We start from the raw sequence: 27,038 nt of genomic DNA on the forward strand, positions 1-27,038 counted from the left end.
AATTCTCAGTTTTTTGAATTTAAAATTTTAAATTCTCAGTTCAGATTTTATCTGAAAAACTCAGATAAAATTCTCAGTTTTTGCTCAAATTTCATTATTTCTGTGAATTATTTGTCATGCTATGCACACTGTATATATTATTGTATACAAAGAATCAACCATATTATTTGATGATCAGGAAACCTTATTTTAAGCATTTTACATAATTATAAGCATAATGTGATATACAAGACATTAACCAAAAGTTCCCAGAATTTATTTATTGAAAATTTTACAATTACACAATAAATTAACTGACTACATCTTGAAATCCTGCTGCACTGATGAAGCAGTTCCATTGTGATTCTAATACTTGGATGAACCCAAGGAAGTCATTTTCTATCATTTCCTTCAGTGTATCCTGTGCTAGCCTCTTAATCTCATCTATCACCATTTGAAGTGGTAGATTTTGCCCTTGAGTTTCATTTTTGGGAACAAAAAATAATGCAGGAGGCTAAGTCAGGTGAGTAAGGGGAGTGGAAAATGACAGTCAGGTTTGTGAAAGTCAAAAACTGACACACAATTATAACAAATGCATTAAATTTTATTACAATAAAAAAACAAGGTTACATAACTAATATTAATAACGACATTATAAAGTTCCCTGTTGTGTTAGTATCGTGCTGTCATTCTTCTAGCACCAGAATCATCATTGTTGACATTCTGTATACTTTTCACAGCTACCAATTCTATTTAGAATATAACCTGAGACATTTTTCCAGATATCATTTGTTAAAATTATTGTATTACATTATTGGGACATAAATATAAACTTTCCTACCCAGACATCAACCTTGTAATGTTTTATAATGTTTGGATATTAAAAACCAAGAGGTGTTCTATCAGGAAAACAGTAATTAGAGAAGCATTTGAGATATGGATAAATAGATATTAGAAATAAAAATTAAAAATATAACTTAATGCAAACAATATCTCTTTTTATATATATTATTGATAATTGTATTTTTCTCAAGTTTCACAAAACTTTTTTTCTTTTAATCTTTTCCATCTCTATTTATCAGTTATTATTAAATTAATTTTTTGTGTTTAATAATGCTTAAACATTTTCAATTAATTAAATAATTAAACTGGATATTTATGAGTAATAAATTTTTCTTTTTACATTTATATCAAATAATTTAATTTGTTTATTTTTAAACAAGAAAATAATGCATTTTTCAATCACTAAATCACTAAAGTATTTTAATTTTTTTATTAATTTATAATAATATTATGATTAAAAGTTTTATTTAGACTAGTTTACTTCTATAAAATATGCAAATTTGTTGAAGTTTATGCAAAAAATATTTTCATTCCTTGAATAAATTTCAACAACTTCTAAAATACAGTAATTTCAATTATCTTAACAATTGATTTTTTTTTAAATTTTTGAAAACAAATATTTAAACAACTAAAAAATTTATTAAAAACTAACCAGATTAAAAGCACCAATACCCATCCTCACACCACCTTCAAAATGACTTTTCTGTTTGCAATCTTCCCATTTTCTGTTCTCAAGTATATGCATGCATTCCCTGTTAAAAAATATAAATGATTTCATTATTTTGTGTTTTTAAGGAAAACCATTAGAAATAATAATTAAGATAATATGACAATTTAGATAAAGAGCTAACTTTTTAATTATATTTAACATAAGGAAATTAAGATCAATGTCATTTTACGACTATTCATTGTAGGTAACTGCCTAGAAGTACCAAGAAAAAGGGGTGCCTGTCCATTGCTACAAAAACTATGAACAAGGAATAACCTAACAACTTTTTTCGTTTTTCCTAATGTCTGTCTATAATGAGTCACCATAACTGCTTCCTCATAATGCACATGTAGTGTTTGCATTTATAATCAACCAACTATCACCTAAATGATGAGACTATAATCAAATAATTAATATAAATAAATTTGCTATTAGAGATAGATGTTAGGCACCATCTCTTTTCTAACTTAATAATTATAATTTTAAAAATTTAATAAATAATTTAAAACATTCTGGAAGAAAAGAACTGACCCAGGGCAGTGCTTAAACCTGCAGCCTCCACTTGCCGTGCAGTGCACTACCAATTGCGCCACCTGAACCCCGAGTGAGCCTTTGCTTCCAGAAGTATTTAAATTTTGAATAGTAATTATCAGGCTTCGGAATCTGTATTATATATATATATATATATACCTCGTCAGGTAAAGCGATAGCTGGCTGAGTGCCCTAATGGAGTAGTTCTTTGGCCATTGACATAAGAGTTGTCTCCAGCCAGCATCATGGGTAACCATGGAAGGTAATATCAAATTTCAAATACTTCTAGAAGCAAAAGCTTGCTCAGGGTCTGGGTGGCCCAATTGGTAGCACACCACATAATTTGTCATACACAATGTTTAGTCTATTAAAGTTACTACTTACTTATACGAATGATAACAAGATCGTATCCTTAAACCTCCTTTTACAAAACTGACTAGACTTTGATCTTCCACAAATGTCAAAATTGCTACTAAAAGTAAATTTTCAGCATAACATAATTCTGCATGTATTTCCTCTGAAAAAAAAAAANAAGTGGTAGATTTTGCCCTTGAGTTTCATTTTTGGGAACAAAAAATAATGCAGGAGGCTAAGTCAGGTGAGTAAGGGGAGTGGAAAATGACAGTCAGGTTTGTGAAAGTCAAAAACTGACACACAATTATAACAAATGCATTAAATTTTATTACAATAAAAAAACAAGGTTACATAACTAATATTAATAACGACATTATAAAGTTCCCTGTTGTGTTAGTATCGTGCTGTCATTCTTCTAGCACCAGAATCATCATTGTTGACATTCTGTATACTTTTCACAGCTACCAATTCTATTTAGAATATAACCTGAGACATTTTTCCAGATATCATTTGTTAAAATTATTGTATTACATTATTGGGACATAAATATAAATTTTCCTACCCAGACATCAACCTTGTAATGTTTTATAATGTTTGGATATTAAAAACCAAGAGGTGTTCTATCAGGAAAACAGTAATTAGAGAAGCATTTGAGATATGGATAAATAGATATTAGAAATAAAAATTAAAAATATAACTTAATGCAAACAATATCTCTTTTAACAAAACACAATCTTCAATTAAAGAAAAAATTGGTTTGTCACTGGTGTTGTGTAATGTCAGATTAAAAAGACAAATTTTTTGTATACTTCAATATATTTTTAATATGTAGATTACCATCAGCCATTTTTAATGAATAATTAATGAACTGACTATCAGTTTCTTCTTACCTAATATATATGTGACCATTGTATGATAAGCAACTAATACAAGTGCACAAAGAGGAGATCGTAAACCCTCATGAAGTCCATATGCCATTTCTACTTCTCTAAGTCCTACTGCCTATTAAAATAATTGAAATTTGAATATTTTTACACAACAATTATGTTAGTTCTACAAAAGTAATAAACTAAAATCAAATCTTACTCTATTTCCTGAAAAACCAATAAATTCCAAAAGTTTTAAAATTTTTGATGGCAGTTGTGAAATCATCTGAAAAATGTTATAATTTATGTTTATATAATAATATTAATTCTTGTTATATTTGTTCTATAAAACAATTAAACAAAAATATATTAATCATCAATAATCCCCTAAAAGATTACTATTCATGAATTATAATATACATGATAAAAATCAAAACATACTGTTTATAATTCAAATATTCTGTTCAAATTTTTGTAATACTTATTCTGTCCTAATGTTAAAATATTTTGGACTTTTAACCTAATAAAAAATCAATAAATAAGTCTAAATCATTTGTTTAAATATAACCATTTATTGTTAGGGTATCTAGTTCAGTTCATATGTACATTTTGTTCTATAAGTTGTGAGCCAAAAGTTTCCAGAAAGATACTGTCCAGCCTCAACAAAACTTGGTATGCTACTACACCATTACATGTCACATCCAGTATCACTAAGAAACTATGTTAATCTACAAGTTATCACTGATGTGGAAAATTATGTCTGTTTTGTGAAATTGAATTCAAACATATTAGATATTTTGTGATCTGCACTGTGAGTGACTTGAAAGAAAAAAAATTTGCAATAAATTTTGTTTCAAAGTGGGAAAGACAGCAGTGGAAATGCACCAAATGTTAAAACATGCATTTGGGATGAAGCTTTGGGTCATACTCAAACCTATGAGTGATTAAAGCAGTTTAAAGATAGCAGAACATCCATTGATGATAATGAACACACCAGATACCCTTCAACTGGGATCACTGACATAAATGTGGCAAGAATTCATGAAAAAATGCATGAAGATTGCCATTTAACTATTAACAATCTTTGTGAACTCCTTGGCTTGTCATTTGGGACTTGCTGGTGACCTTTAACTGATAAACTGGGAATACACTACATTTCAGCAAAATTGAGTGTCAGTTTTTGNAATGGAGTAGTTCTTTGGCCATTGACATAAGAGTTGTCTCCAGCCAGCATCATGGGTAACCATGGAAGGTAATATCAAATTTCAAATACTTCTAGAAGCAAAAGCTTGCTCAGGGTCTGGGTGGCCCAATTGGTAGCACACCACATAATTTGTCATACACAATGTTTAGTCTATTAAAGTTACTACTTACTTATACGAATGATAACAAGATCGTATCCTTAAACCTCCTTTTACAAAACTGACTAGACTTTGATCTTCCACAAATGTCAAAATTGCTACTAAAAGTAAATTTTCAGCATAACATAATTCTGCATGTATTTCCTCTGAAAAAAAAAAATTACATAAAAAACTGAATAAAATAGAACTACAGAATTTATTTTTATTTTAAGTTTTATGATATGAAAATTTTTTGATGAATAATACAGTAAAATGTCAGTATAATAAAATTTTGGGGATTGCCAAAATACATTTTTTTTAACAGTGAAATTTCCTTACACCTAAATTTAAATCAAAATACCAGAATGTTGAAAAATTATTAAAAAATGAAAAAACTCAATGCAGACAAAAAAAAATCTTTAAAACTATAGATTTTCTATTTCTAGCATCATTAGTTAGATCAAATTTTACACTTTTAAAATTCTATAAAAAACCACAATGAGGTGACAATTTATGTTTGAACTTTATTTTTTATTTATTTATAGTTGCACAGTGTATAAATGCACCAGGGCAAAAAATTTTCTCACAGATTAAATTTGTGCAATATTTTTACAAATTGTTTTAATTATAAGCAGGGACATGCATACATACATAACAAAACAATGTTAACAATAAATTTACACTTTACAGTTATTTAGTTTTCTTGAAATTTTTCTTTGTAGAAATCCATACTTTGTAGATGTCATCTAAATTTATTGCTGTATCATTAACTAAATGCAATTTGATTCTCATATGGTCACCTAAATGATCTACTTGCAATCTACTTTAATTTTTTTTGTTAATTGAATTTGTAGTGCTAAATCCTTGCTCTCAGTCTGCACTTGATGTTTGAAATGTTCCCATAATATAGAAAATGGATATGTTAAAAAACTCTAAATTTGTCAGTACAAAATTTAAATTGTCACTGATAATTTTAAATAATCCAGTTTTAGCTTTTTCAGAAATTATAAATTTTAATTCTGAATATTCTTTTAATATTTTAGAAATAACATCACTTTTGTTATCTGTAATAAATTGTGAATATTTCTTAAAATATACAAATACTACAGTTACTTTTATATAAAAATTATTTGGATCATCATAAATGTTTTGTATGTAAATGTCCTGTTGTTGGCTGTGTGCACAAGAAGTATTTGTAAAACTTTGGAGAAATCAGTATGTGGCCACACTTGTATGCAGTTTAGAGAGAATGCTGGTTTTGATTATTTCTACATGGTGCACTGAGAAAATCAAATACAACATTCCCTTTCTCCTTTTAATTATAAGCATCATGGATTCAGTTAGGTCCACAATGAGATAGTTGACTGGTGAGATTGATCCATCATATCCAGTTCAACTAATCCCCTGAAAACTTTTGAGCCAACCCAGACATGAACCTGTTTCCTCAGAGCAGCAGGCTAGTCTTTAGTATCTCAACTATCTGGCTGTTTATATTTGTAATTAAAAGTTTATTGTCAGCAGTATCTTAAACAAACAGCTGACAATGAAATAGTGGCAGAATTGATAATTACAAGTCTCATCTCCAAAATAGCCATTGTTTACTTCTGAAAGAAATCTGTAATTTTCAATTGCACTATATATGTATTCAAAATTTTCTCCATAAATTCTTAAACTGTATCATACCATTTCAATGTGCTATCTGGCACAACTTGTTTATTTTATTAGAAAATGAGAGATTTCACATTAACTTGACTGCCTTCACAACTGTAATGCCAATTTCATCTTTGCAATATTAGGTAAAGTCAAGATTACAATTTTGGATAAGTAAACAGTAATGACATTATAAACTGAATCAACAATTATAACTAAATCCTTTATAACTACTATGTAGTGCAGGGGTGGCAAATTTTTTTGAGACCATGTGCTATATAATAAGCATACTTAAATTTAAAAATGTTTAAGCTTGTCAAAGTTTTGGATTTCAAATAATGACATTAAAAGAAATGAAATGAATATGCTTTAATTAGAATAAATGTAAAGAAGCTGACTGAAAAAAGAATGATCTGATGATAAACCAAAAGGATGAATAAAAAAGACAGGTGATAAGTCAAAATCATATGATACATTACATGCCAGATGATTCCTCCTGTCATGTCACTTTGGGCATGCATGTCATAGTTTTGCCATCCCTGATGTAGTGTATTATGAAATAAGTAACTACACATCCTTTATTCAACAATTTCTTATATTTGCCAAACCACATTTCAACCATAGCTCCTCCTCCAAAAGAGTTCCAAAAAATCAAGCATATAAATAAAATTTGATATCCAAATAAATGTTAAACAGTATCCATTAGCAAATGAAAGAAAATTACAAATTTAAAATATCAAAGAAACTAAGTCATTTTCATTCTTCCATCTTATCCAATCACCAGACAAAATGGAAGAATGAAGATGACTTAGTTTCTTCAATATTTTATATATGTGAAATATACAGTCTGCCATTTTAATTTGAAAGAAAATTAATCTATGCTTTTAAAGATTTCATTATAAAGATCATTTTCCTTTATAGAATTAAACTTTTATTACATTTAGTTGAAATTTATATTACAGTAGTATTCTTTAAACTGAAAAATGTTTACACTAAGATCTGTAGTAAATTGGTAGGGAATTGAAAATAAATTTGTTGTACTGATAATTTCATTACACTGGCATTTATTGCAATGACAGTTTACTATACTTTGAATAAAAGTACTTATTATTGTTTTAATTCATATTAGTATTTTGATAAATAGTAAACAATATAAAGCGTCTACCCTGTAATAATTTATTTATCGCATTAATTATACTTATTAGAAGTTCAAAAATTACATTATATTTACCTTCTGTATATTGATTATAATCTGGACGTTTAATCATTTTAGTCACATAAATAATAGAATTCTTTCTTCTGCGTCGATTGCAAACATCCACAGCTTGTTTTAAAGCTTCTCTTGCCACTTCAATTTCTGCCTGTTATAAAAAAAAAATGTCAAAGAAAAAATGTATCAAAATAAATGTTATAATAAAATTTTAAGAAACTGGCTGATTTAAAAATTTCATGTTTATTATTGTTTGTGACTGAAATCAAACAATACAATTGAAAAAGATCCTAAGTAAGTAACAGATAAAATTAGATAGATTAAACTTTTTTTATCAATAAAAATATACTGTAATTTTTTACAACAGCATTTAATCTATTGAAAATTATTTCAAATGCAACAAATTTAAATATTGAATATAAAACATTAATGTTTATAGCTTTTCATCTTTCAAAAGTTTTATAAATCTAAGAATATAAGTAAACAATGCCTTTTTAACAGTCCAGCAAAAACATTTAATTCTCTAATAACGTTTTCTACCAATTTTAGCGGCCTTCATCAGTTACTCCAATATCAAAAAAAAACCAAGTATTCGAAATTTACATAATATAAATCTAAGGATAGTTTTTAAAAAGACAAAGTTTGTTTTCAATAAATTATATTGGAGTAAAGGTGTAGAGTTTATTTTCATTATTTTAAACACAATAATAAAAGTAGAAATAAAAACGATTTCTACTTTATAAACTCATTTGAAAGAAATGAAACATTCCGCCTTTTGATGAGACTATGTCTCGTCTCTAAAATTGTGCTGCTGTCAACAACTGCACACCTTAGCAATATGAAGGAGTACATGTCAGGAGTTATAATTTGGCATAGAGTATTTGGTGCCCAAATCATGCGCACATAAAACAAACCAGACTTGTAGGTAGTCAGGGGACCAAGAACCAGGTCAAAATAAAATACAAAATGCTGAGACTGTTTATACAAACAGGTGCAAGTGCAAGATTTGGTTATGTGCTCATGCTATCCGAGACAGTCTCATCCCAAGAATGGAATGGCTTTGCTGTTTTACTTGTTTAAACTATAAATAGCTTATAGAAAATTTAATGCTTACATTTTCTAAAGTCAACATAGCTTGCATAAAAAGTAATGTTCCTCTTCCAAGAGCATGATACATACTACAGTGAGCCCTGAAAAAACATTTAAATAATAAAATATTACTTTAATTGATTAAAATTTATCTATCAATATTAGTAAATTGACTGCTAACATTTTAAAAATAATTTTCAATTTTATAAGTATAAATTTTAAATACTATTGTTACTGCATCATATACAGGACAATTCATAAACATGGAAACACACTATATCATTAAAAATGTGAATGTTATATTTATAAAAGTGACACTTGTCATTAGTAAATTGTTTGAAAAATCCATTAATGACATTTTTATTGACTTGAAACTCATTTTAAAGGGCATTCAAATGTCTTATTTGCTATGAAAAGTATATCAAATTTTCCAATCAAAGTTAGAATAATGAAATTGCTACTTCAAATCAATTTTATCACTTAAATTTCTCCAAGAACACATTATGAAACAATAGATCAACTGTGGTGGAAAGTAGCTTACTTCTGCAATCCAAAGAATAAATGCTACACAAAAAATTTTTTTAACATGACAAACAAAAAAACATGTCCCATTAATGATGAAAATTTCCTTATTAGGCCTAATTTGCATAATCTATTGCCGACACAATGTTTGCAAAAATGAATTAGTTGAAAGGATATTCTGTTATAGTGAGAGCCAGAGAAGTGTATGTGCTGCTGCAAGGTCATATAAAGAAAGGCATGCATATTTTGTGCCATCAATCGCCAGCTACATATTAATGAAAACAGTAAGATGTTTTGTAAAAACTGGAAATGTTGCACATAAAAACATACCAGGCAGGCCAACTCCAAGAACAACTGAAGATAATACAGTGAAACCTGCATAAACAAGAATCATATGATACCAAATATATTTTTTCAGTTTGGCAGGTTTCCATTTTAAACAAGTTTTTTAACATAGAAAATTACTTCAGTCTGAAGAACTTTCTGTTTAGGCAGGTTTTTCTTTCATTCATGTTCTGTTTTGGACAGGTTTTACCATACTATCATGGTATTAATAGCCAAGAGCCAATAACATTTCTGTGGCCTTTAAATGGAATCTTTCCATATATTCCTTGTTGAAGAACTCTAAATATCATATAGAGGATCTTCTCCTGAATATTTACTCCATTCTAGTCATTCACATCACCCTTGGACAGCAAATGAAATACATTGGAAACACAACATATCTGCTCAAACAATGTTTAAAAAAACATATAACCTCAATAAAAGAAAAAAGACAACTACATTAGCCAACCTGACCATGGAACATCAGATCCAAGCACACAGAGAGCCTGACTTCTACAGTAAACCAGACAGCACATGTCTCTCATACACCTTGAGAAGCTGGAGATAGATAAGGCATGTATGAAAATAGGACCAGAAACTACAAGAATAGCACAAGGTGGAGATATCTATGGAAAGTCCAGTCATTTCCATATACTGATAAAATAGCATCAGCATCTAATCAGATGGTCTCTCTTCCTTTCAAGCTTTGATGTTTGAATTTTTCCAATGTTCTTTTTTCAAACTTACATATTTAACCTGATGATGTAGCTTAATGCTATCAAAACATTGCTTTTTCTTAGTAAATTATCATTTTATGCTGGAGTTATGGTTAATTTTTATACTTACACAATATCCAGTATTTGTGTTGTTTATACTACAAGAATCAAATCACTTCAAAAAATATATAAAAAGTGTAATTCGCCAATCACAGATAGAAACTTATGAGATTGGCTATTTGTACTAGAAATTCTGACTTCTATCCCTACTGCTCACTATTCTATTTGTTTTAAGTTAATACCCAGGATTTCTTAGTTATCATAGAAAAATTTTTATAAGGAGTTTCATTTTCCTGATGTCTTTTCTGTCATAAAGGTACTTTTGATTCTTCTTCTGTCAATGACCACCCAACTGAAAGTTGCACATTTTTTATTTAATGCCCTCCTTATACCTCTTCTTTATCATTGAGCATTTCTGCTTTTTCCTTACATATGTGTTTTCATTATGAAAGTGTATTCAGGTACAAGTTCAAAGACAAAAGCAAACCAATCAAATCAAAAATCACAAAACAAAACAGATGAACGATCCAAAACAAAAGATAGACACAAATACAGTAGTAGGAAACATATAAAATAATAACATTATAAGTATGTCACAGATTCAGCTTAATGGATTAATATTAAATCTGTTTTAAATTTGAAACACTAATACCAGTAGCGGCTTATATTCCTTTGAGGCCTTTATGTAAATTTTTTTAAATACTAAAAAGATAATAAAAACCTTAAATAATGACAAGTATTTTCTTTTTAATATACATTTTTTTAAACATTTACTAAATCTTTAGAGAAAAATTATCTTCTTGGTATGTAATTTTTGAAGTTCCTTGAGACAACAAGGCCCTAAGTGCATGCCTAGTGCATTTATTGGGCAATCCACCAATTAAATAATCATTATATTATTTTTTTAAAAATAATCATCTCTAATTTTTTTCTTATCATCCGATTTCTCTAGTTTAATCGTTTTCAATAATAATTTTCTCCTGATTCTAGATCTATAACATAAGTCCGTTGATATTATTATTTTTTTATTTTCGTCCGTCATTTTCGGTCTTGTGGTCCAAAATTTATTAAGAATTAGATTTCTATCTTTAACCAAATCGGTCATAACCTTAATCACTTGATTATTTCTTCTATTTCCAATTTGATTAAGACCTTCGATTTCTATATTTTTAAGCTCTAGGTTATCTTTTATAAATTTTTTAATATCTACATATTCCGAGGTTTTAAATGGAAAATTAAATATAATTAAATTCTTCTTAGTTTTCTCGTTTAACANAATTATTATTATCCAATGCAATATCAAGTTACAGTGACTAATAAGAATATTAATAATCAAAAATTAACACCAATAATGGCCAATCTTTCCGGAAATACGAACAAAATAACTTCCGAACAACGACCATTTTTATTTTGTTTCCGTCAGTGACCGTTGTTTGTAAATTTGATTATACACTTAAAATTTATTGATAGTAAAATATTTTTACTGTATTCTTAATCTAACTCTAAAGTAGAAATAAATACTATATTTATTAAATAATAATTCTGTAAAATTTATTTTCTAACTCATTATAATAAATACATGCAACCCAATAATTACTTCAAATATCAAAGAAATCCTACTGTTAATTTGCTAAGAGATAAGCTTAACTTCTGAGATACAATAGAGTTCTGATTATCAAAGGCAAGAAGGACAGAGTACAACATTCTTACAAATTAATTTTGCATTAATACATTTACAACAAACCTTTAAAACTAGCAACAACTATATTTAAACTAACATTTTCAGCCAATTTTGTTGGTCATGTTTGAGCAAAGTAGAACAACAATAACATCCAAATTAATGATTGCAAATTAAAGACCAACACAAAGTTTGAAATACACTTGTTAACATTTTTTAAATACTTATACCATTGGTTGTGGCTTGAATGACATCATACCATTTTTACAATCATGCTGTCAAAGAAATAACTACTGTATATTATTCTTAAATTGCATTCATATTTTTATAACTTAAGATTAAGATATTACATGGATGTTATCACAGCACTTCAAACTGTGATTTCTGAATAAGGGAGACCATCCAAATATCTTCAACATCTCCTTAAGTGTCAATTTATAAATTTCTAGCTTTTCTAGGAATTCTAATTGATAGCTATCTGGTACTAATTTAATAATCTTGGGATTTTTCAAATTGACTTTCACTCCTTGTTCCAGAACATAACTTGATAGATCAGTGCAAGCTTAGCATTTATTTATTGTCGATTCGGCTCTTTTAATCTCTTGTTAACATGCAGAGTGCCATGTGACATTGCAATGTGTCACACTAAACTTTCCATAGTTTTCCTTGTTTACCACTGGCACATCTCACTGCTATTTAGTTTTTAATTTATACCAGTAATACAATTTTTCTCATTGGCAAAATAGTGTATGTTGTACTGATGGATATATGGCACCTCAAGAATGTCTGATTCTTACCAGTAAGAAAAAATTTTAGCTTACCTTTTAATTTGAATGAAGAGAAGAGTAATAAAAAATCAATATTTTTTTATTGAAAATAGAGAAAATTATTGAATCAGCTTCCTACTAAAGCATTACAGTAAACATAGCCTGTTTTCTTACCAGATATTTCTTTAAACATTTAGGTTGTTTTTTTTCTTTCTTTTTTTTTTGTTGGAGAATATTGGCCTACGGGGATTTAAATAAATAATGAATTTTGAAAGTCATCATGTTAAGAGAACAGGCCATGATTGTTATGTTTATTGTGAAAAGGTTCCAACCAAAGTGAGCGCTCAGGTGCCGTTCCCGTGATGCATCACAACGATCGCCACCTGGCGGACTCACTAATATTTTACATTTTAATACAATACATATTACATCTCCCTTTCTTACACAAAGTCTTTGAAACGCGATGGCCTACGGATCACCCGGCCTGATCGAGTTGTCAAGTCTGTAGCCTCATTGCCGCTCACCTCCTGATTTTCCAACTGCTCATTCTCTGTGTCCTTTTCCTCACTACCACTATCCATGTTTTCTCCTTGTTCACTGGCCTGTTCTTCCTCACTTGGTTGATCCAACAATTCGCCTGAATGATTCTGTATGTTTCTAAATCTATTCACATCGAACTTCCTTAAAAATCTTCGGTTACGAATGAAGTATTTNCGTAAGTCTGCTAAAAAATCGTCAAAGACTTCGCTCGGTCCTTGCACACGAGTGTTGAACTTGTGACTCTCAACACTTTGGTTGCTTTTCGGAATAAAATACAACTCGAGTTTTTCTAGAATTACATTGGGCTGTTTCGCTTCTTCCTCACTAAGTTCTAATGTTTCAAAAATTTCTAGTGCTTCTTCTCCCAAACAATGGAGCAAGATGGCGGCTTGAGTTTCATTGTTCTTCGTCGTGAGTTCGGTTGCCGTCGAATAAAGTAGGTAACTTTTCTTAAATTTCTTCCAATTCGCTCCTAAGTCACCTTCTACCAACATCGGTTTTGGAGGAGGAAGATTTTGAAACGTGGACATGTTGAATCTAGTACGGGAGAATCTTTCGTCTTTCTCTAAGCGTTTGTCGACTGCGCCATGTTATGTTTATTGTGAAAAGGTTCCAACCAAAGTGAGCGCTCAGGTGCCGTTCCCGTGATGCATCACAACGATCGCCACCTGGCGGACTCACTAATATTTTACATTTTAATACAATACATATTACAATGATCCCAAAATTGAATAATAGATTTGGCAGGAAAGTGAAGTATGTTGGAGCCACCTTAACAAGAAATTAAAGGAACATGAAATCATGTTCATGAAAATCCACATAAAACATGAAAAAAATACAAATCCAAAAACAACAACAAAAAAAAAACAAAATTCAAAAAATTCAAAAAGCATATCAATGATATCAATGCAAACTCAGTAGGCATAGTGGTTAATTTAATACAAAATAATTTCAAAAGCATTAACTTTTTAGACAACTATTTATAAGGAAAATACAAAGCTGAATACAAAAGATTTTAGAAAATCAGTAGCTATTGATTTGTTTAGTAATTGGAAATCAGAAGATATTATAGCATACAAACTGGCAGCATTCAGAGCTCTAACAAGAAATGCAATATCTCACTCATCATTCAAATAAAAATGATAAAAACAGTGAGTTTTGGTTAACTAAAAAGATTGCCTATGAACATGGTTTTCCAAAAAATATAATACACAATATAATTATAACTTCATTATATAATACACCAGAGCAGAAAAAGGCAGAATATAAACTTGACGTACTTTTTGCAACAGGTAAAGAGCAACAATCCTAACAGCACCATATGTAAAGAAAGCAGGATACAAGCCAGCAATTAGGAGATGTCTTCAGTAATGAGCTTATTAAAATGTGACAAAGCTAAAACTGGTAGATTTTCAATAGTAGGAGTATATGCATTAAAGCTATCTAAAGATGAAAAATCCTATTACTATGTTGGTTCTACATATAGATTGATAGATGCAAGAATTAACGAGCTTTAAAAATCGCTAGAATAGGGTCAAAGCAATGTAACCTCCTCCCTTACGTAATGGGAAGAAACAAAGAAGTAGAAGTTCACTGGAACACATCTGACGTTACAGAAGAGCATAGAATAAGTAGTCCTATTAGAATGCTGAATATATTTGTTTCAGCATTCTAATAGGTTTGCATATATATTCAAATCTATAAATATATATATATATATATAAACAAATATATTCATCATTCTAATAGGACTACTTATTTTCAACTAATTTTCAATCACCAGTGTGGCAATGTAGGTGTATCTGCTAACAATGGTGTTCAAAGAAACACAAGGTAAAGATAACAATTCCTTATTTCCAGGAGTTTAAACAGGTGAGACTGACTATTCACTATTTCTGGTTCTTAGTCACCCAACTGTTTGTTACAGATGAGTTAAAGTAAATACAAACAACAGAACTCGTACAGCCTCGAAGAACAAAGTAAGGAAGCTTATTCTTGTCTTTTTGACAATCATGAAAGGTGATGTATCAAACTTGTTCTCCAATCAGTGGCACCCAGCTCATCTAGTCACATGTTGAGCTTTGTCCAATGGACTGCCATACCACATCCTTTGACAGAATGAGCTATTCTCTTATCTTCTAGAACATTCTAGAAAATTCTGGAAAATAAAAATTCTTCTAGAAAACATTGAAATTCAGATTTAGTAAGTATATAAACATCAGAGTACATTTTGTCAAATCAGTTTGCGAATCAGTTCAGATTACTTACTAAAGAGCTTCAATGTGTGTAGTAATGTGTTAAAATGGACATAAGACTTTTCAGGACTAAATAAACTTTTTCCTTTTTATGTAGTTTGAGAACTAAAATGTTTTATATTAATTTATTTTAAATCTTCTTGAAACATTCTACCTTTTGTCATGATTAGACAAACATTTTACAAAAAACTGAATTATATATTATATATATGCAATACAGCTTATAAATGAAAGTTATACTGATATTTTCTTTCAGCTACTAAAAAACAGAAAAGGTCAGAAAATTAAAGTGAGAGTGGCAAGGAGAAGACAGTCCTGCATTGAATTCTGAACATAAGCTGGGCTTTCCTCATCATCAGTTTAAAAGAAAAGCTGAAATAATGACATTGGCAAGTGGGTGGAAAAATCTTCCCTTATGAAGAGAAAAAAACTGAAAGTTTTAAAATGCTGTTGGAAACCTCCACCAAGTTATGGCTTTGCTGGGAGGCCAAATATCTTAAAAAAATTTCAGTACAGCTAGCTTAAAAAAACTGGCATCTTGTTTATAGGTCTTTGTCATGGCATGCTCTTATCTGTCTGAGTTGTCCTTGTCAGCATTCCTGTTTAGTAATAAGTTAGTATAACTAGTTTTAATTTATTACTAAGTTAAAATTAACTTAATTAACTTAGATGTAAGATAGCTATAAGTTAGATTTATGTTATCAGTTTTTTTGGCTGTTTCTCCTAGTCTTAATGTTTACTGTCTAGATTTTATGTAGCTGTACTACTTATTGGTATAAGCTAATTAACTCAGGTTTTCTTTTAGACCCATGGCCTTGCAGCCTAAAAACTGCATGCCAATATTAAACACAGAGGGAGTAGTAACCTTTTGTATGCCACTCAGAGGGATCCTTCCTTTCTCTTCTTTCTATCTCCTCATCCTCCTCCTGTCCCCTCCTCTTCTTCCTCCAGCTAAACACTTAGTGTACAGCCATTGTCTTTTATTATTTGGCTTAAAAAATATGCTCTGTGTCTGTACTGCATTATTTTTACTCCTACAGTGAATCCAGGGTGCCTTCACTGTACAATTTTTTTATATGATACAAACATATGCACGAATATTGCAAGAACCATATTGAAAGTCAGTGGAACTTGGCAGCAACCAAAGCAACAAAGTCATCTATGGAGGATGTGGTATTGTTCGTATTGAAATGAGAAATACACAAGGTATATATGTGGTGTACCACCATATTGTTCGTTTCGTATAAAATGAAAATATGTAGATATTTCCCTTTTTTTTTCTTTCTTCCCTCCTTGTCCTTTGTTCCATGGAACATTCTGGAACCTTCGAACCACGTGGGGGGAATCGACCTACTTGGAAGACAAAGGAAAAAGGGGAGCCCTGAGGGTGAGAATGAGGGAATGGACACTCTTAGCCCGGGCGTCACAGTGGAAGGACGTGAAGTAGAGATCTCTGGACTGTTTTCGCAGCAGTCAGGGATATAGACCTGGACGATAGGCTAAGGACGAGTATCGAAGGACCCACGGAACTTTGGTATTGAAGATTGCACGAGATTAGTTGCGGAAGATCCCTTATTCCAGCACAGTGAATATTTCCCCGGCTCCCCTCAGCGAACCGAGAAGAGTACATATTGGCCATCTTCACTAAGACTAGAGAGTCGACCATCTTTGGGTACCCATCTCTCATTCCTGTCTCATTCTATACGTCTTAAATCCTGTCCCTTTCCGTTTTATTCTTGATAATTAGTAATTAGTTTTAAGCCTTATATGTATACGTATTTTTGTCGCGATCTAAATTGTCGGTTAGATCTTAACTTCGTCGCGGTTTTGTCTCAACATTCCTACCTGCGTGTGGGATTCTTTGTTCCTACGGGTAAGCCCAGTACCTAAGGGAGTGTCGGAATCAAAAGATCCTGTAGTACTAAAATTTAAAAGGAGTAACCTAACGGTGAAAAATAAAGTTTTTTCGTTGTTTTATTCGTATTCCTTTTTCTTGCTTTAACAACTCACCATACGGTGACCACAGCTGTACTACTTATTGGTACAGTGGTACCTCAGGTTACGAACGCCCCAGCATACAAAATTTTCAGGATACGACATGAAATTCGAACATATTTTTGCTCCACGATACAAACAAAAACTCACCATACGACGTTACATTAGTTCGCATTTTTCATTTGTTTTTCTTACTACAGTTATTTTTTTTTATGTATTACTTGGCTTTAATTTGAGTATGTTTTTCGCGTTGGAACGAATTATTTGGTTTTACGTGTAATCGTAAGGGGGAAAAATGATTCACCTTACGACATTTTCATGATACGATCTCAGTTTCGGAACGGATTAATTTCGTATCCTGAGGTACCACTGTATAAGCTAATTAACTCAGGTTTTCTTTTAGACCCATGGCCTTGCAGCCTAAAAACTGCATGCCAATATTAAACACAGAGGGAGTAGTAACCTTTTGTATGCCACTCAGAGGGATCCTTCCTTTCTCTTCTTTCTATCTCCTCATCCTCCTCCTGTCCNGGTATAAGCTAATTAACTCAGGTTTTCTTTTAGACCCATGGCCTTGCAGCCTAAAAACTGCATGCCAATATTAAACACAGAGGGAGTAGTAACCTTTTGTATGCCACTCAGAGGGATCCTTCCTTTCTCTTCTTTCTATCTCCTCATCCTTCTCCTGTCCCCTCCTCTTCTTCCTCCAGCTAAACACTTAGTGTACAGCCATTGTCTTTTATTATTTGGCTTAAAAAATATGCTCTGTGTCTGTACTGCATTATTTTTACTCCTACAGTGAATCCAGGGTGCCTTCACTGTACAATTTTTTTATATGATACAAACATATGCACGAATATTGCAAGAACCATATTGAAAGTCAGTGGAACTTGGCAGCAACCAAAGCAACAAAGTCATCTATGGAGGATGTGGTATTGTTCGTATTGAAATGAGAAATACACAAGGTATATATGTGGTGTACCACCATATTGTTCGTTTCGTATAAAATGAAAATATGTAGATATTTCCCTTTTTTTTTCTTTCTTCCCTCCTTGTCCTTTGTTCCATGGAACATTCTGGAACCTTCGAACCACGTGGGGGGAATCGACCTACTTGGAAGACAAAGGAAAAAGGGGAGCCCTGAGGGTGAGAATGAGGGAATGGACACTCTTAGCCCGGGCGTCACAGTGGAAGGACGTGAAGTAGAGATCTCTGGACTGTTTTCGCAGCAGTCAGGGATATAGACCTGGACGATAGGCTAAGGACGAGTATCGAAGGACCCACGGAACTTTGGTATTGAAGATTGCACGAGATTAGTTGCGGAAGATCCCTTATTCCAGCACAGTGAATATTTCCCCGGCTCCCCTCAGCGAACCGAGAAGAGTACATATTGGCCATCTTCACTAAGACTAGAGAGTCGACCATCTTTGGGTACCCATCTCTCATTCCTGTCTCATTCTATACGTCTTAAATCCTGTCCCTTTCCGTTTTATTCTTGATAATTAGTAATTAGTTTTAAGCCTTATATGTATACGTATTTTTGTCGCGATCTAAATTGTCGGTTAGATCTTAACTTCGTCGCGGTTTTGTCTCAACATTCCTACCTGCGTGTGGGATTCTTTGTTCCTACGGGTAAGCCCAGTACCTAAGGGAGTGTCGGAATCAAAAGATCCTGTAGTACTAAAATTTAAAAGGAGTAACCTAACGGTGAAAAATAAAGTTTTTTCGTTGTTTTATTCGTATTCCTTTTTCTTGCTTTAACAACTCACCATACGGTGACCACAGCTGTACTACTTATTGGTATAAGCTAATTAACTCAGGTTTTCTTTTAGACCCATGGCCTTGCAGCCTAAAAACTGCATGCCAATATTAAACACAGAGGGAGTAGTAACCTTTTGTATGCCACTCAGAGGGATCCTTCCTTTCTCTTCTTTCTATCTCCTCATCCTCCTCCTGTCCCCTCCTCTTCTTCCTCCAGCTAAACACTTAGTGTACAGCCATTGTCTTTTATTATTTGGCTTAAAAAATATGCTCTGTGTCTGTACTGCATTATTTTTACTCCTACAGTGAATCCAGGGTGCCTTCACTGTACAATTTTTTTATATGATACAAACATATGCACGAATATTGCAAGAACCATATTGAAAGTCAGTGGAACTTGGCAGCAACCAAAGCAACAAAGTCATCTATGGAGGATGTGGTATTGTTCGTATTGAAATGAGAAATACACAAGGTATAATTTTCAAAAACACAAAAAAACTTTATTTTGTGTTTGAACAAGATTTTAGCAGGTTCCAACTCCACGACAAGTCCCTTGTAATTACCGTTTCTCGCAATACAATTATATGCAGAATTTTGTGGTATAAAACTGGCTCCATCACAAACCTTATGTCCCAGAAATAACAAACGTAACAGATCAGGATTTGACAAGTGCGGTCGCATTCTTAAACTAATTTTAACCTACTTATGACTAAAATAATATATGTACAGATAAAGGAAGAAAGAAGAAGAGATCTAGGACAGGGGTACCCAATTATCTTGAATGTTCCCTTTGCACATTGATCGGATCCAACTTTGTCTTAGTTAATGTTCTCTCTTTTTCTCAGAACGTCTCCATACTTTTCTGTGCTTTTGGGATGTTCTCTCAGAAGATGCCTCAAAGACACTTTTGAAAATTGTCTCTCTGTGTGTTCCTAACTCAAACACCACTTCCTCACGCTCTTATCATCTGCCAAAAACGACCAAGAGCCTCTTCTCAATATATCTGGTCTCCTCAGAGTCTACCCCAAAAAGTGTTTAACTGGCCCCATTTTCCCTTCAGGGCCTTTCCTCCTCCTATTGTTCTTATTGCCTCACTCTATCAGGAAAGGTCAAAGCCGAATTTCTTGGGAAATGAAACAAAAGAAAAGCAAAAATAAAAAAAAAAAGTGAAAGAATGAAATGAAAATATGATAAAATACTATATACTATACAAATGATATGGCAAACAGCCACAAGGAAGCATCCGTAGATATTCAGCTAGTATCTGCACACCAAAAGTTAATAACAGAAAAATGAAAAATTATAGTGTCAATCATCTCAACTATAATCTTCTAAAGAGTTCACAGTTCACACTTAAAAGGAAAAAGGGGAGTTTAAGAGATTCAATTCAGAATTGATACTGGCAAGTACAAGTAAAATTTTTTTTACCCACTATGTCTCCACAAATACAAAATAAATTTATCAAATTGCAGCCCAATAAAATTTGTGGTAGCATCATACTCAAAGACATTAAAAAATTGTATGCATATTCTATACTGGCCAATGAGACAGTTGATATATATCAGGAAAAGAATAGTTATCGATTGGATTAAGATTTTTCAATTAAGAAAGAATGATGGTACTGTACATGAATTTTTTGGATTTGAAAAATTAAAGCTATGGACACAAAAATCGTAGTGGATACAATCAATAAATTTCTACAAAGACAAGAGCTATACCCTCAGAAATGTGTCAGACAAGGATGTAATGGCTCTGTGACTATGGAAGGGACAGATGGTGGAGTAAATAAAAGTAAGGGGTAAATACGAAAAAGCCCTGTTTTTTTATTATGCAAGCCATTAGTCAAACCTAGTGGTGAACAATCTGAATTGTATCACTGAAATTTGTACACATTATCTACTATGAAAAACATTATAAATTTTTTCTGAGAATCAGTATTAAGGAGAAATTACATTCCAAAGAAATTGGCTTTGTGTGAGACAAAGTGGTCTCAAAAATAATGAAGTATTTCTATCATTTATATAATTTTGTGAGAATTATGAAGAGAGAAGAAGTCTGAAGAGAGTCTCACAACAGCCTTTCACTTTGCTGCCAAAAAACCTGTATTCATTATCTCTACCTTCACTATAGCCAAGTTATCCACTTTACTAGATAAGTTTAGTTTTTCTTCAGTGTTCAAACTATATTAAGAAAATTCTGAACATAGTGAAAGTTCACTGCCAAACTGCTGATGCCATTATGGAAAATAATCTTGCTTCTACCCAGCCACTGTTGGGAAAATATTAGTAGAACTTCATCCACCCATAGGAGTAAAACACTAGTGTCATCATTTGAATCCTCCTGCAGTCTCATCTCCAAAGTACTGGAAACAATTGATATGTATACTATATTGCAATTCATTTACATCAGCATCAGAGAACAGATTTTCTAAAGAAAATGTACTGCCCTTTTCTATATTATCTCTACATCTCTTTCTTATACATTTGACCATCAAAGATTTGAAACAGACAAGATGTTTGGCTGAATTTTACAAACTGGAGAATTGAGTCTGAAGCTGAACTGTAATATGATGTGCAGGGCTGCGGAGTTGGTAAAAAAACACTCAAACTCTGACTCCTGATAATTTTAGTAGGCCAACGCCAGCAAAATTAAATACCAAGTCATTTTATGGGGTGCAGAGGCCATAAAATGACTTGGTATTTAATTTTGCTGGCATTGGCCTACTAAAATTATCAGGAGACAGAGTTGAGTGTTTTTTCTTTTTTCACTGAACTTTGAAAGGAGCCCTGGGCATTTACCCAAATACTTTCATCACAAGATAAAAATGTTTTATCACAAGAGAGATAAGTCAACCACAACCACAATGTGTAAAAATATGTGTTTGTTTCTTTTACAATCATTTAATACCATATTTTACTTATATAATTCCTCAATATATTTTGTTTACCATAATTCTCCATACATATATATAATATTATGTTTTAAATTACATTTTTAGTTATGAATGCATGAGAAATACAGTGGGTGATTAATTAACGAACATAATCTGTTCCAAGACTTTGTTTGCTATCCGAATTGTTCGTTAACCGATTATCGATTTACCATAGGTTTTTATGGGAATTTGATTAATTCATTCTGGAGATCCCAAAAAATAAAAAATATATACTTTCTTACTATGTTTATTTATATGTAATAATAAAAATACATTATATACAAATATATACACAGTCTTGCATTTTTATCAGTTTGTGGGGGTTAAAGAATTTGTCTACTGTCGATTGCTTTTCTCTCTTCTTCAGAATTTTTCAGAAGTAATTAATAGCATTGTAATTGTAGAGATCCCCAAGCCTATTAACCTCAACCTGGTTTGGATGCCATTCTAAAACATACTCCCACTTCTTCAAAAGATTCTATAATTACAGATATCGGCATTAATCCTCTTTTTCAGAAGAAAACATATCTCGCCGAGTTTCTTAGTGTTCTTCTGTCATCAGTCTGTTTCAGGTTCCATTATGAGCTCTTCAATGTTCTTTATTTCTCAGATGTGATTTTTGTTACTCCTTTAGCTGCTTGAGTCTTCTTGATTATACAGTATCTTTCTCAGATAAGATTGAACTGTGGTCTACTGTAGACCTGTTCAAGCGATACTGCCCAGCAACATCAGACATCTTCTGCCCACTCTGTACCTTTGCTATTATACTCTCACCTTTTGAAAATAAAAACTGATGCAAAACTTAACAAGTGCCCACCCGACAGTCTCATGAATACTATAAAAGAATTCTTTCTGTCAGAAAAATAAAAGGCTGGAATTACAAGGGAGAGTTTCAAAGTTTGGAGGAATACTATTTGATCAGTATATACTGGGTTGAGTGTCGATGTCGACATCTCTCGCACTCTGAAAAGGTTCAAATTGTTGCCTGAAGACAAGGGAAGACCAATCAGTATTCATTATTTTACATCACTTCTTCTTGTGTTTGTTCTGTGAGGTGTTCATTATCTGAACATAAAAATCTTTTGCGAAAGTGTTCGTTATCCGATTTGTTTGTTAATTAACCGATCACCCACTGTATAGGACAATCTACATGTTAAAAATTAAATAATGCCAATTATCAAATAACATTCCAATTTCAAACATTGTCATATGGAAGCTAGATTGGAAACCTGAAGTAGGCTTATGAAATATGCTGAAAATGTTCATGTTGGGGGTTGCCAGGTCTTTTCAGAAAAAAAGGAAGATTTTCTACCACAGCTCAAACATTTAATTAGAACATTACATTACATTGTATACATTGTATACTAATTGATTGTATACTAATGTTTACATTAACTGATATTCAATTTACTCCTAATATTTCTCTTGTGGTTTACCTGCTCTTAATAATTTTTTATCCTGTTTTGCATATTGGTAAAATTGCTTACAAATGAAAGGGAAAAATTTATTACAGTATATCAATATAACACAATGTGAGATAGTGGACAAATTACATGCAAGGGTTAAGCACTTCACCAATACCAAATTAGCTAAACATCTGACAATGGGAAATATCATAGTTAACTCTCCTGATACATCTAGGCTTTTTGCATTTGCTAAGACTCATAAACAGGGACACTTATTGACACGCCCTGTTGTCAATAAGGCTAGAACACTGACACACACGCTTGAGAAGCTCACACACAAGCTACTCTCTCCACACTTGGAGGGGTAACCTTATATTATGAGTAACCCTGTAGACCTCATAACTCTCCTCAGGGAGATCACCTCCCCTCCACAATTTCTCATGGTATTGGACTTTAAGTCCCTATAACCTTCAATTCAACTCCCACCTACCTTTTGTGCCCTCAGGGATCTCTTATTCAATATTGTAAATGATGACAGCTTACATCAGCAAGTCCTAGAGATAGCACATTTATTATGCAGCAATTCGTTTTTTCAATTCAACAGTACAGTATACACATAGGGAAGAGAAGTCCTGATGGGAAGCTCTGTCTCAGGGGACTTATGTGAGATGGTGATAAGACAACTAGAATGCAAGATCCTCCCTCACCACTTCCCCAACATCATTTTATATAGGAGGTACATAGATGACATAATCATTCTATGGAGGACAACTCCATACATCTCAGCCTTTGTCGATTCCATTAACGACAACCCATATACTTGACCCTGGAAATTGATCAAGTGCACCCTACTAAGGTCCATTTCCTCGACATTAACATTAGAATTGAAGGGTTGGCAATCCATACCGAGGTGTACCATAAACTGGGATTGGAATCCATATACAAACCTGTGGGCTCTTGTGACCCACATCAGTATAAAATTTCAGCCTATGTAACCTTAATTAGGAGAGCGTACACTCACTTGTCCACTCAACAAGCTATCCATGCCAAACTGAGACATACTCATTGCATAGACACTGACCATGGGTACTCCAAGCTCACATGTAAATTAATCGACAGATTTCACCACTCCCATGATGAAGACTGACTGGATGATGAAGAAAGGATCCCAATCACATACAACTCATATCTCAAATCACTACATACCAAGACAGCTAAGGAGTGCCATATTCGCATCACATACAGAAGATGTCCAACCGTATTTTACATCCTTCATAACAGAAAGGACCTTCCCAACTAGGACAAATTCTCTGGAGTGTAGAGCATCCCAATTAGGGATCACAGATGTGATAGAGAACTCATCTACATCAGCTTTATGAAGTACTCCTTGGGGGTTAGAATGAAAGAGCATATCGCTAACATACAGCACATGAGGACCACCACTGCTCTTGCCATTTACACCAGTGATCCAGACATAGAGCTGGATTTTAACCAGGTGTGAGTCATCCTCACCTCACCACACACACAACATCTAAGGTGGTTGGAGACCATTTATATCTACAGATCTAGCTTCAACAACACTTGTATCAACCACAAAGAGGAATTAATTCTGTCCATAGCATGGCAAGTGCTAATGGACAAAGACCTATAAATCTTATCAATTGCTACCAGCTAGAGTGTGCATGCCCAGTAGGACATCATCAAGAAACACATATTTGAATTTCAAATTGTGTTCTTATTGAATTGCATTCTACAGGAAATTTGCCTTCACCTGAAGGACTGTTTATGGTTCGAAAAGTTTGTGGAAAACTGTTTTTTTCGTTTTTGTTGTTGTTTTTTGAGTTTCACACCGGTAACAGGCTTTGAGGCATGTAAATAACTTCACTCCGCTGTTGGTTAGTGTTGATTTGAAAAGGAAATTGTGAACAATTTGTAGTTTCACTTCAATCAAATGTGGATGGCTCCTGTTCTAACATCTGTCCATTTATTCTTCATTACTGAAAAAACCTCTTTCTACAAAGGTATTAGAGCCTGGAATACTTGGAAAAAACCTATGACTATTTCTGTTTGAACTGGTTTCCTTAGAAACCTTAGAAAATAAAACATAGCCACTTATCAACACCACTGCCTTGATAATTTAAACACTAATAAAACACCCCTACACTCAAAAAATTCCTCATACAGCTCATCAAGGTTAACAAATTCTTGCAATTTTAATATTCAAAAGATTCATTTAAGAAAGTTTCAAAAGATTCATTAAATCTAAATTTTCCATTAAATCAACAGATAATTCTTAACAGAGATATTTTTAATACTTCCTTAACTTTAGAATAATCTTCACAAATTTTAATTTATGAATTCTATACAAATAAGAAACTACTTACATTTGAAAATCTTCCAAAGCATCTTCATACACCTGAAATAAAATTATAAGGCTATTTTATTTATCTATATTTAATACTAAATTCAATAATATTTACCATAATTACTTTTTAAAAATTAAATAAAAAACTTGTTCATTTCTAAATTTATTTGAAAATGAGCAACTTTCAAAACACAGAGCCATAAAACAAAAATTGTATAAGTTCAGAAAATACAATTTTCTGAACTCATACAATTTTTAATTCATACATTAACCTATTTCACTAACATTTTCTAAAATATTAGAAATTTTGAAGAGCTATTTAATCAATATTACTATTTTAATATGAAATATATTAGTTTTATATTAGTCAAATTCAGTATCAAATATATATATCATAAATCATTATATACATAAATCAATATTTACATATAACTCATTGTTCATATATAGCAACAACAAATTTGAACAGTTTTCAGGCATCAGAAAAATGAAATAAAACAAAATTAAATTGAAGAACCAACTGCTTTTATCTTTAATGTTTTATCTTCAGAGATAAGCTTTAAAATACCAAAATATTTAAAAAAAAAAAAAAAAAACAATATAATATACAGAATTACATGAGTTATTTTAATTGTTCATATTGTGAGGCCCTGGAAATAGCTCCCCAAAAAAGGAAAGGTATGTAAAAATTTGTTATGTTAAATCGTCAGGAAAGCAAATTATAAGTGTCGAATCGGCGACACCCAACTTTGACGTCGACGCTCATCAAAAGTTGACGGGAAAACAAAAGTTAGATATAAAAGAAGAAAATTTAAAATATTAAAAGTTAAGACGCAGTTTAGAAAGCAAAACGAAACTAGATAAAAAAATGTCTAGATGAGCGAAGGTGTCATAGTTAACAATTAAACGCGATCAGATTCGAAAGGATAGTGTCGGATAAACCATCTCCAGCCAACCTTTTCCACGAACTTAACGAAGCTCCATTTACACCTGGAGACAGTTGGATGACCAATTGGAAAACGGTGATGTAAGATCTATCCAATTGACAAGGAGCTGATCGCAAAAACCCTATAAAAACGCAAAATTCAAGGACAACGGGACTTCCACTAAGACTTCCTCTAAGACTTTTCCACCTAGACTACCTGT

At 32.0% G+C, this 27,038-nt stretch overlaps 1 protein-coding gene across 1 annotated transcript in view; it reads right to left on the reverse strand.

Moving 5' to 3' along the window:
- The window catches only part of LOC111632458 (tetratricopeptide repeat protein 39B-like), a 62,696-nt gene that overhangs the window by 25,499 nt on the left and 10,159 nt on the right, over positions 1 to 27,038 (reverse strand). The window contains exons 2-6 of the mRNA XM_023376876.1: positions 25,912 to 25,943; positions 8,597 to 8,672; positions 7,504 to 7,633; positions 4,657 to 4,789; positions 1,475 to 1,574 (exon numbers count right to left, since the gene is read on the reverse strand). Of these exons, the coding sequence (XP_023232644.1) occupies positions 1,475 to 1,574; positions 4,657 to 4,789; positions 7,504 to 7,633; positions 8,597 to 8,672; positions 25,912 to 25,943 (471 nt within the window). The remainder of the gene's footprint in view (positions 1 to 1,474; positions 1,575 to 4,656; positions 4,790 to 7,503; positions 7,634 to 8,596; positions 8,673 to 25,911; positions 25,944 to 27,038) is intronic.

Source organism: Centruroides sculpturatus, unplaced genomic scaffold, assembly GCF_000671375.1.
Source record: "Centruroides sculpturatus isolate CEXI.00-Female unplaced genomic scaffold, Cexi_2.0 scaffold125, whole genome shotgun sequence".
NCBI lineage: Eukaryota > Metazoa > Arthropoda > Arachnida > Scorpiones > Buthidae > Centruroides > Centruroides sculpturatus.